Source organism: Chaetodon auriga, chromosome 1, assembly GCF_051107435.1.
Source record: "Chaetodon auriga isolate fChaAug3 chromosome 1, fChaAug3.hap1, whole genome shotgun sequence".
In the NCBI taxonomy this organism is placed as follows: Eukaryota; Metazoa; Chordata; class Actinopteri; order Chaetodontiformes; family Chaetodontidae; genus Chaetodon; species Chaetodon auriga.
In genome coordinates this window covers 10,802,205-10,813,933 of record NC_135074.1, presented here as the reverse complement: position 1 = coordinate 10,813,933, position 11,729 = coordinate 10,802,205, and the positions used below count along the sequence as shown (strand labels likewise).

General features: G+C 44.0%; 1 protein-coding gene across 2 annotated transcripts; it reads right to left on the bottom strand.

The window, feature by feature from the left end:
* Positions 1–7,629: 7,629 nt before the first annotated feature.
* Positions 7,630–11,379, bottom strand: irx5a (iroquois homeobox 5a). 2 transcript variants are annotated; one of them, XM_076749996.1, is made up of 3 exons: positions 10,715–11,379; positions 9,359–9,764; positions 7,630–8,644 (listed from the first exon to the last, which is right to left on the bottom strand). In XM_076749996.1, exons 1-3 carry the CDS (start codon positions 10,970–10,972, stop codon positions 7,935–7,937), a joined length of 1,374 nt encoding a protein of 457 aa, XP_076606111.1. In that variant the 5' UTR covers positions 10,973–11,379; the 3' UTR covers positions 7,630–7,934. The 2 variants fall into 2 exon arrangements, with proteins under 2 accessions (XP_076606111.1, XP_076606203.1); XM_076750088.1 differs by having other exon boundaries at positions 10,730–11,376.
* Between the last annotated feature and the right edge of the window lie 350 nt (positions 11,380–11,729).

Genomic DNA, 11,729 nt, shown 5'->3' with positions numbered 1-11,729 from the left:
ATTTTCTCATATTGGATCAAAATAACCTCATGTTTGACTTGAGATTAAAAAAAAAAAAAAAAACGGAGCCAATAGTGACCATATGGTGCAAAATTCAATTAGCTCTCCTTTCTCCTTTCTTTCCTTTTTAAGGCTGCTCTGGGTTTTAACATATCAGCTCGAGTGAGATGCACAGACAGACGCATAGCTGTAGCTTGCGAGCTTCAGTCTATGCCGAGAATCCTAGCTGGCAGGTGATGCATACCTACTACAGCGATCATATCCTTCCATCCAGATGGCCATTCCATGCAAGACCAACAAATCATCCATCAGACTGGAAACGGCGCCTTTATTGAAAATGAGGTCAATAGAAGATTTGAGCCTGGTTTGTGGCTGGCCATGTTAGCCTCCTTCAGGTATTAGCAGCTCTCTGTTATAGTGCGTTAGATGGGAGGTCTCATGCGGGAAGGGATGCAGTTGGAGGGGTTGGCGACGGGGGTGGGGGTTGAGGGGGGGTAGTTAGGGGTGGTCTTTATCTGTTTAAAGCCCCTCTCTGATGAGATTACCTATTGGAGTTGGCTGTAAACCACCCTGTTAATCAGGGTGCAGCAGCCAACACACTCCCACTGGCATGTAGCCACCGCCTGATTTTTTTTTTTTTTTTTTTTTGGGATGGGTGGTGGTGGGGTTCAGGAAGAAAAAGAAACTGCCAAACATTTTTCATTGGTAATCATCTACTGTGTCTGGAACATTCAGGTGTAACATGAGCAAGCATTGACATGAACTAAACTGATTTGTTTTCCTCCATGTTTATGTTTAGATTTGGCTGCCATCTAATTTGTGTGTTGAATGACAGAACCAGAGCAGCCAGTGTGCTGCTTCTTGATTGGACAGTTTCCGAGTTGCATCACTAGCAGGCACTTTACTAAATTGGCATCGAGACACCGTCACACATGGGGCCCATGCAGCTTCCTTCCTTCATTGTGTGGGAGTGAGGGCCAGTCTGGAGCACAGAGTTTTGAATGAGTCCAGCAGCGGCGGTGTCTCCTCGCCCCTCCTCATTAACGTTCTCTCCACACACCGCTGAACTGAGCACGGCTCAAAATAACTTGGGGAAGGGAAAAAAGAAAAAGGCAATGCCCCGTTTATCTCCATCTTGGGAACTGATCCAATTAAGTAAGTGCCCATTTGCATCCATCAGACTACACCAAACTGGGAGGAAAAGTGGAAAGCTCGGAGCAAACAAAAGGGCCAGCAGTGAGAGAAGGTTCATTTGTTGTGCAAGGTGGTTTGGAGAGGGTAAAGTGTCCCAAATGAACGGTGGATAATGGTAATGTTACAGGCAGTGTATGTGTGAGCACGTGTGTGTGTGTGAGCGCAGGCATTATAGCGGTCATTAGGACAGATATCTGTGTGGTAATGTGGAGCAGATGTTGAGAAGAAAGGGATCATTTAAAAAGGGCAAATGTAAATAAACAGTCAGGCAGCTTGGTGCCCCTCCTCCCTCCTGGACCCTCTGAAGTCACTGAAAGAAAACAGTTCATCAATCTTCATCACAACCGGTAATATTGTTGTTAGGGAGCCTTAGTGTACATATATTGATGCCATTTTTAATGTGTCCTCACAAACCGCATCTACTATTTTGTTACCATTGAAGAAATCTACAGAGACCCTGGCCCCGGTGCAGCCCAGTAGCAGGAGATCGATACGCTACATGGCTGTTGTGTTATTTCGGATGATCTTTAATACGCACGGTGTGATGTAAACTGCCGAGCACGATGCTGCGTTGTGTGCGGTAGCAGGGTTGTGTCACAAAACACAGGCATTAGTCAGTGTTTCAGGAGTGGCTGTGCTGAACCTGCTCACCTTGCAGCCAGAGCGAGGGAGGAGCCAGGCGAAGACACAGACAGGACCTGTACAGAGTCACAGGAGGAAGAACCTGCCGGTGTCTCCACCTCCAGACTGGATGCACACACTTACTGCTCTGTGGCTGTGCATACCTGAGGGGGTTTGGCGTGGAATAGAAGTCCCTCCTGTGCATGTATGTGTTGTAATGTGTGTGCATGTGTACGTGCGAGTGTATGAACACTTGTGTGTGTGTATGTGTGTACGTGCACGTCACCTCCTCCAGGGCAGGGCAGAAACCCCCAGTGTGGGCGCCAGTGAGCCCTTACATGGCCACTGAACACAGACCCTTTGCAGTCACGGGGTCAGAAGCTCACGCCACACTGCTGTCAGAGCAGATTGGTCAATGAGCAGCTCCTTTCAAGGAGTCAAGGTGCTCGCAGAGTAGAGCTCTGTGGGTGTGCGTGGGTGTGTTTGTGTGTATTATGCTGTTCATACATTAAAATTAGACCACTTGTTTGCAGAGCTGAAGCATTTTGAATTTAAATGATCACCTTTTAAAAGAAAGTCAATTATATTTTATTTTGCGTTATGAACACGTTCTAATAATCCAGCCATTCCTAAATAGGCTTCTCATTATTTGCCACTGGAACTGAATCCCTCAGTTCTCCCAACCTCAACCCCTGGCCTCCTAGGACTTCATAGTTCATCACTCTTCCCTAATGTTTTTCCCCCTTTTCCCCCTTCTTCATAGAAATGTTTTATTTATGTTGGGGGTGGGGGTGGGGGACACTTAAACCATCTCACAGCTGAAAATTACACGTGTAATCTCTCCCAGAGGAACTCCACAGAGAAATAGAAAAACAGTCCATGAAGTGCAAAAAAATAGTGGTAAATCACTCTCTGCCACCGTATCTGGGTCTCTTTACAGTGTGTTCAAGACTGTTTTATAACTCCACTTAACACTGGAGGTGCCAAGCGCTTGAAGCACACGGTACCTTGACGTGATGTTTCTTTTCCTTTCTTTTTTTTTTTTTAAGGATTTCAAAAGTAGGTGATTACGCACACCAGAAGTCAGTTGCTTGATTCAAAGAAAAACTGAACTGTTGGACACGTCGTTATACCCAAACACAGCACATACACTGTCTACCCCAGCCTGAAGGTTCACGTGCAGTCTCAGCAGAAGACAAAGCTGAAATATTGTCCTTAATTAGCCTTCTCATTTAGGAAATGATGATGATTAAATAGCCATGAGCAGTTACTGAAGTCCTCACTGAAGCTCCCTAAAGAAGATCCTCTCACGTCTTTGCGTTTAAAAATGAATGAGAAACGACTGAATGCTTATGTTCTTGAGGCACATTGCGGAAGGAGTGCTAGAGAACAGAGCCAAACAATGTGTTTTAGGGATCTTCTAACGCCCCTATAGAAAATAAATGCACATAATATATGTCTAGAAAGAAAAGTCTGCCTGTCACAGACGCACAGCTGCTCCCTGTCAAGCATTATACTGCTTTCCTTTTCTTTTTCTTTTTTGAAGTTGGAGGCTATTTTTGAAGAGGGAACGTGAAAATCCATGGAAAGCAAATATCTCAACAGCCGACCGCATTTCAGTCACAGACATGAGCGACCCGCTTCTGAAAAAAAAAAGAGAAAAAAACCGCCCTGCTTTTATTTCAGCCCTCTTTTATACCGCATTTGGCACCACATTCAGGTCTCTGATGATGCCCCCCTGTGAATAATCTGCGCAGGTTAAGTACAGCGGGTGTCTATTTACGCATTTGAGTCGAATTTGACCCCAACTCGTTACGTGTTGTATCGTGTAGCCGGACGTTTTTATCAGTAAGCTGTTTATACGAAGCAGCGTCGGTCCCGCTGAGTAATCCTGCAGTGATATTGGGAGTGTGTTTATCAACAGGTTTCGGTTTCTCCCTGAGCTCTGACATACAGTAGCATTTGAGAGGCGTTCACGGAACCGTCCAGTGGCAGGTGTCTAATCTGCTCGGTCCACAGCTCCAAGTTTCTTCACAAGTCTGCCCCCGCGGCAAATCTCCTGCCAAACTGCTGCTATCTCAGGCTTGTAGTTTGCAGTAGGTGCGTTTTGAATGGTGTCAAATCAGTGATGGGTAAACCGATCTCCGGTAGATTATCAGGCAGATCGAATTTTATATCAGCAATTTAATTACACCTTTTAAAATGTCTTTATATGTGTTGTCCTCTCGGATGCGTACAGGCCTGCAGCTCTAGTTGAGCCGGTGGGTTTTGACTTGCAGATTTCTTGCAGATGCGTAAAGTTAGATCAGAGATCTGGTTTTAACAGCATTCACAGTGCATCTTTTTATCCTAAAATATCCCTAGACTTCGGGAAATGTTGGGAAACGTGGCTTTACCTCTGATAAACCTGCACACATAGGCTGCGCAGATAATTACAATAATAAAGGGATCATGCGGGGCCACAGGTGCCTGCAGACTTAACTTTCACTTCATTAGATCCCACCGTTCCCAAAAGTGTCGGAAACAAACAAGAAACCACGGTTTACTCTTGTTACTCATTAGTCTTATATTAGCACTATTTTCAGTCACCACTGAAAGTCTCCCTCATGACACCAGCACAGCGAAGCACACACATAAATGTGTCTACTTTTAGAGTAAATATGCATACATCAACCGGCAGAGAAGCCCGCAAAGAAGCTGCTTTTTTCTGGAGATGACAATAAATGTTGTCCCTTTTTCTCTGTTCGCAGGTTTACTCAGAGCAATGCACAAATTATGCATAATTTCGATTTGAGACAGGTACAAATTAGTTTTTCAGGTCGAAGCAGGGATGTTTAATGGTTAATTCAGATTTAAATGAGCCGTTAGTCGTGGCCCTCAGACTTCGTGTATAGCCAAGCGCCTTTATTTTCACTTTTGAAAAAATAATAATAATAGTAATAATAATTGATATGACGACAGCAATAAGCAGCATATTTCCAAACGCCCCGGAATCTGCTTCTGAACGCTCAACAGTAACAAAGTCGGAGTGAAGGGTACAGACCTTATCCTCCTCTTTTCTCTCCTGCTTCTTCTCCTGTCGGATTATTTCCCCCATTTTCACACGTGGGAACGGTTTCACCCCCTACTTAGTATTCTCACATTGTAGCAATCCCAACAATGAACCGACACGCCATTCAAGTGGAGGGGAAGCCCGGGACCGAGTTGCATAAAGTTGCAGAGAGCATCTCCCCTGCAGGCTACCGTGCCTCTGATGAAGGGCTGCACACCCTCTCGCTCCGCTTCCTCCAGTAATCTGGGGTTAATTGACTGGCTTTTATCACGCTCAGAAATAGAACAAGTAATCAACGATCAAATATATATTTTTAATTAGTGAGATGGTATTCTCTCTTTTTTTTTTTTTTTTTTTTTCATACGCAGCCTTGTAGTGAACATGGTGAGCTTAAAATACAGTGCAATCAAAGCTGTCGCGGGTTTCCCTGTATGATATATAAAAATATAATATCTGCTTTAAACACTTGCTTTAAACCCCTACCTTTTTTTTTTTACAGGAATAATAATAATAATAATAATTATAATTATAATAGTAATTAATTACAGTGCAAAGGATTATTACAGACTCTACAGGCGCACCCACGACCTCTTGGTCTTTTTCTCTCACTGGCTGTGAGTTGGGGGGAGAGAAACCTAGATAGCACATTTGAACATCCTTGGGGGGGAGAAAAAAAAAAAAAACACTCCTACAAAACAGCACTGTACATAAACAAGCTCAAGTACTTTAAACTGTTGCAATAGTGAGGAAGACGTCAGGCCTGTTTCTTCACGCCTGTCCCCTGTTCTCGATCTATCTTGGCAGTTTAGATGATCATCCGCCCCACATTTCCCGTGTATATTTAAATCAAGAAGTTCATTGGAAAAACATTATCAACCGGCTCTCTGTTTGGCTTGCAACATTGTAACTCCACACACCCCTCCCCTCACCCCGCCACACACACACACACACACACACACGCACGCGCACACACAGAGAGAGACGCGCACACAAACCTGAAAAACCTACTTGACATATATAAACGTCACAGTATTTACCTAGCCTCACACAGATGATTTACACCGCACGAACAGTGTGTATATTGTCCCCGTGAAACATCACTTCTTCAATCAATTCGGAGAAAACAACGCAATTTCTAATAAAACTCTAATACTCTCTTAGGGGACATTGCATCGAACAGTTCAATCCCCCGGGGACCAGCAAAGAAAAAACATAATTATGCTACTTAGCCGGCTGATGTGTCGCAATCACTGCACCAGCACACTCTGTCAGATTAAAATAGAGGGCCCGAATAGAGGACATTAAGGCTAAGGGAATTATATAAACCTCAGGGGAGATTTCAAATTGGAGAAGGGGAAAGTAAACTATAGAGATTAATGGCAGCCATAAACAAGAGCATGCTGTCCCACTTCAGTGGAGGTCAACAATAACAACATTGATAATAATAATAATAATAATAATAATAATAATAATAATAATAAGCAACATCAATTCGGTGAAACGTACTGTAATAACGACTGAATAAACGGATTTTAAAAAAATGTCATATTTACAAAACGAAATTTAGGCCCACCGCTGCAAAAATAATAATAATAATAATAATAATAATAATAATAATAATAATAATAACAATAATAATAAATTGCTCTTCTATTTTATATATAAAGCAGTCTAATCTGTTTTGGAATATATTGCTCCACTGTTAAATAAAAACAAACACCTGCACATTTCTCACTTCTTTCTTTTTTATCTTCTGCCTGTCGGTCAAGTCTGTAACTCATGCCTTTTTTATCCACTTGTCAAAGTTGCTATAATCCTCATAATAACTGTGATCATTGTGCGTGCCCCATTGGCTCCACTTCTTTTTAACTAGGCCATTTGATCAGGGATGGGTTTCCGTGACGGATTAACAAAGAAGTCCCCTTGAAATTAGGAGCAAGTGTGACACCTACCTGTAGAAGTTGGAAGAGTTGGAGGACAGTGCCTTGCTACCGGCTACACGGTATAGTAATATCTGCCTGTCTCCACTGTGTGCATGACAGCGTCCTCCTTTTTCTCCAAACACCAGTGTTTCACATCTACGCGCCATTAAAGACACTCTCCATTAATGATATATAATAGGGCAGTATGTTCTAAATGCATGGTCGCGTCCCTTTTAACAGCTTTGCCACGCCTTGGAAAATAGTAATGAGGTCTAAATTTGGCATAAAATCGAGCTCATTACCGGAGTTCACCACCTGATTGCTCTGCATAAAACACGATAGGTAATTGGGTTAAATGACTGCGCCTCGGTGTTGTTATTATATCAATATCCACTTTTAGAAACGTGCTCAAGTGAAAGGGAGGGGAAAGAAGGCCCTGGTTGTGTCTAAAGAAAAAAATAAAAAATAAACTGGTAATGCGCCATAGACCAAAATATACCTCTGTGTTGTTTCCAACATTTTTCATTCAAAAAGAAAGAAAAAAAAATCAAAAATCCTCTCAATATTTGCACCAACCAAACCGAAACTAAACCCTTTTATTGTTTCGATATTCCAACAGCCTTTTTTCTTTTTTCTAAATGCAGGCCTTTTCTTTCAAGTCTGTCAGAGCTCTCACTTCCAGAATATTTAGAGATGATGATTACCATTGAAACATCTGTCACGGTGCAAAATGTAATTAATTTATCGTATAAATTAATTGGCCTTGAAGCACTTTAAACACATATCAGGCAATGCCAACTGCTCCCCCAAATAATCGCTGCACAAGTATATATTTTTTTTCCATAATTTACTTCAAAGATAGTGTGTTGTCCATTTTAAATACAAAAATGCTACATTAAATATACATGTTAGTCTTTAATACAAATAGACTCAGGCGGCTGCAGCGATTAAGACCATTCTTGTTACATTTTAGAATTAACCATTCAGAAACTAAAAATTTGAGGATAAGCATTTACTCAGAAAATAACTGTTCTCAGAATTTGCTTCATCATTGTTCTTTTTCTTTTTTCTTTTTTTCTCTTTTTTTTTTTAATGCAACCACAAAAAATAAATAAAAGTCCGCGTGAGTGGAAAATATTCAGGTATTAAATGTTTGACATACCTTTCTTTAGTTCATAAGGGGAGTCTTTACAAAGATCTACCTGCGTTTGGCCTCTGACTTTCTGGCTCTCCCTTACCAAAGCCTCTGCTCTATTTAACACAGTCTGGTTTAATCCATTGAAATGTGCCGTGGAGCCCGTGGTTACCGAGCCGTGGTTACTGTGAAGATGTCCAAAACTGCCACCATAGTTCGTGTAGCCGGGGTAGAAAGGGGAGGTGTAGTACAGAGGCCTGGATAGGACCGTGCTGTTGGGGAGCGGGCACTGAGGGGAGGACCGTGATGGAGACGCGCTGGTGCCCATCACTGCGCTCTGACCCAAACCGGGACAAGCCTGTGGCGCCTCGCCGCTGCCCTTACACCTGTCTGACGACGTGGCGATCTCCGCAAGGGACCAGAGTTTGGGTTTAGGGGCTGAAGGGGGCGAGTGGATAACAGAGGTCACGTTGCTGGTCACCGTACCCGGTGCTTGGCTCAAATCTGACGGCTTGTCTTGTTGCGCAATGCTCTGGTTCCCTCGGGGCACCGCCGAGGGAGACGAAGTGGTGGGTTTCGCGGAATCCGGCAGCAACTCTGTAGTCCGCTCCTCCTGGTCTTTTAACTCCGAGTCGCTGAGAAGGGGATCCGTGTCTTTGCCTGGGTTCTCCTCTTTAAATCTGTCACAGCCTATGTCCCCCGGGTTCAGCAGTTTATGATCTAAAGCACAAATAAAGAACAGAATTACTGCTAAAGAAGCGAAACATTTAAACGTCGCTAAAGCAGTAACACGTGCTGTAGGTGACCACGAGGCGAGTGGGCACCGATGCAAACTGAAATCGGATACATAAAAATAATTAGGCTGCTTATGCACGTTTCCCTTAAAAACAGTTATTAAGTGTGTGTGTGCTGTAAATTGCCCTCATGAAGATTTGCGCCAGCCGAAAAAAGGTGAATGAACACTGTTATGAAAGAGCATAAACAGTGCTGCACTAAACCGAACAATGTGGTGCAAAATAAAGTCAGAGTGTGCTGGCTATTCTAATTTACAAATATATTTCCGGATTAAATATTATGGTGTCACATCGGTGGTGATGATAATAAGCATTCATCAAGCACTCAAAACGGTGATATAATTATCATACAAAGGCAATATTTTGAGGCGAATACCCGGCGCGATACACCAGCTGTATCCTTATTACGCCGTTAAAGATAAATTGACTGCTAAACACTCTGCGTCACCAGCAATTTCAGCCCCTGAGAAGTCAAACGAGGGGAGTTCAAGGTGATTATTATTTAAAGCAATTGTCCCATTATAAATAATATACCACCATTAACCAGCAATCAATTTTGCACCCTGAGTGGAAACGACTGCGATGAAAAATTGATGATTTTTTTTTCTCTTTTTTTCCCCTTTTTTTCTGCACCACCGACCTGCTTCTGTGTCTGTGGAGTCTCCCTTGTCTGTGGGCTTGTTTGGCTCGTCGTCGTCGTTTTTCTCCAAATCAATATTCTCGTCCTCCTCCTCGTCCTCGCTCCGGTTCCGGGGGGTCCAGGTCATCTTGTTCTCCTTCTTTAGCCTCCTCCTGGCGTTGGCGAACCAGGTGGACACCTGGGTGAGGGTCATTTTGGTGATGATGGCCAGCATGATCTTCTCTCCCTTGGTGGGGTAGGGATTTTTACGGTGCTCATTGAGCCAGGCCTTCAGGGTAGCGGTTGCGTCCCGGGTTGCGTTTTTACGGTATGCTGGGTCACCATAAGGGTAGGTGCCCAAGGGTGCTGCGTAAGGGTGGTATCCGAGTGAGCCGGCCATACCCGTAGTGTGGTCATAGGGAGAACTCTGTGATAGAAAACAAAGAAATAGATAAAACCAAATTTAAAAAGTGTGTAAAAGTTCAGTCAGTCATTTTCTAAACTGCTCAAAATAGACGGGCTTATGGTACACGAACATGAACACACATACGCGCACACGCATGTACATGCGCGCGAACAGAGACTCAGACACGCGCACGTGCGCGCGCGTACACACACATGTGCACACACACATACACGAGCACACTGGCTTTAATCCAGTAGTTCAAGTTTAAAGTTATTGTTTATGGAATTTGTTGGAGCTTAATCGGTCATTTGAAATGTATTGTTTCTGTGCGTGTTAATTACTCAAATCCTGTGAGCACGCAGTGACTCTAATTCTCGCCATAAAAATAGTCCAAATTTCAGTTATGTTAGCGTATTGACATTAAGCGCGATGGGCCTAAGGTTCAGTTTCTTTGCCTATTCTTCTGCGATCAGTCTTTGTAGTCTCTGGGCCTGTACAGCCGCTGTGCATGAATGACTTGTGTTGCCATGAGATCACTCGCTGAGAATACAGCAAAAGTAAAACACAATTTTCCTCCGTCTTTAGTCAAAAGTTGGAATATGTAGTCTGAGTTTTACAACTACCATAACTGATAGGACGATGAGGAACAAGCGGTGACCTAAATTGCCATCACACGGCGCGTTTCAGTCAGTTATGAGCGCAGAAGCTTCGGCAAGCCATTGCCCACCCTTTCCCATAAAAACTACAATTTACTGAGGAACCATATAATAGCACAACACTCAATCAAATTAGTTCTGTTTACTCAACAGCACGTTTTCTGGACCTGACATCCTGTAATATTATATCCATGCACTCTTCGGTGACGCACATTTCCCTCTTAATCCCTTGGCTCCGAATGCAGAGCGGACACCTAAGGCTTCTTTAACGAGTTAATATCATCGCTTTTACTTCCTATTAGACTGAATAATCACCTTTAGTTTACTCACCACGTACGAGGTGAATGTGGCAGCTGCCGCCGCGTCTGCACTGTACGGTAAGTGGGAGTTGTAGCCTGGCGAGGCGCTGGTGAACGCAGTAGATCCGGCATAGGGCGCAAAAGCAGATCCCGAAGAGGATCTCCCAAGTTCCTCGGTTCTGGGTCCCGATATGACGCTGGTGCTGTACGCAGGGCACGAATACAGGGCTAGAGAAGCGGAGGGCTGGTACAAGTAGCCCTGAGGATACGCCATGCTGGAGCCCGGAGAGTAGAAGCCACTTAACTCGCGCACTTTCCCCTCTTTATTTTCTCATGCGCTGCTGTCGGAGCGCATAGAGCCGTGTGTCTGCAGACCCGCTGTCTGTCCCCCCCGCTAAATGACAATGGTGAAGGCAAAAAGTAAAAGTGAGAGGCTTAGATGTTGGATGGATTAATTTGCTCGCTGCCAGCCAGCCACTGCCCGTCGGATGTTTTGTCTGGTTTCTGTTTTTTCTGTTGCTCCCTTATCTGAGTTGCACCGTCGCTCTCATGCCCGCGCAGAAGTTTTTTTTTACCCGTCGGACGGGGGCTTTGCTTGGGAAAATGTCCTGCCAAGATGCTAAGTTGAAAAATTGAGGATCCCGACGCCTACTACGCTCCTCCTCTCGGGGTGTAGTCACCGAAGGAAAAGGCAAGCTTATGCTGGGTAACCACAGCCCTGCCCAAATCCATGCTCTCTCTCTCTCTCTCTCTCTCTCTCTCTCTCTCTCCGTTTCTTCCTCACCCCCTCCCTCTCTCGCGTTAACTAACAATCCTTCTCATTCTCTATTTCTCTATTTTTTTCCTCTTTAACAAGGCTCGTTGCAGTAAGTCTCAAGTGCGCCTGGCAGCCCCCCTTTGGATGGCGACATCATGCGAGTCTGTCAACTCTCAACTCTCTTCTTTTTTTTTTTTCTTCTCTTCCAAATACGAAGCCGTCACTTTCACACTTGATCAATAACAAATCGGCTGTTGTATGCCAGGATATGGGC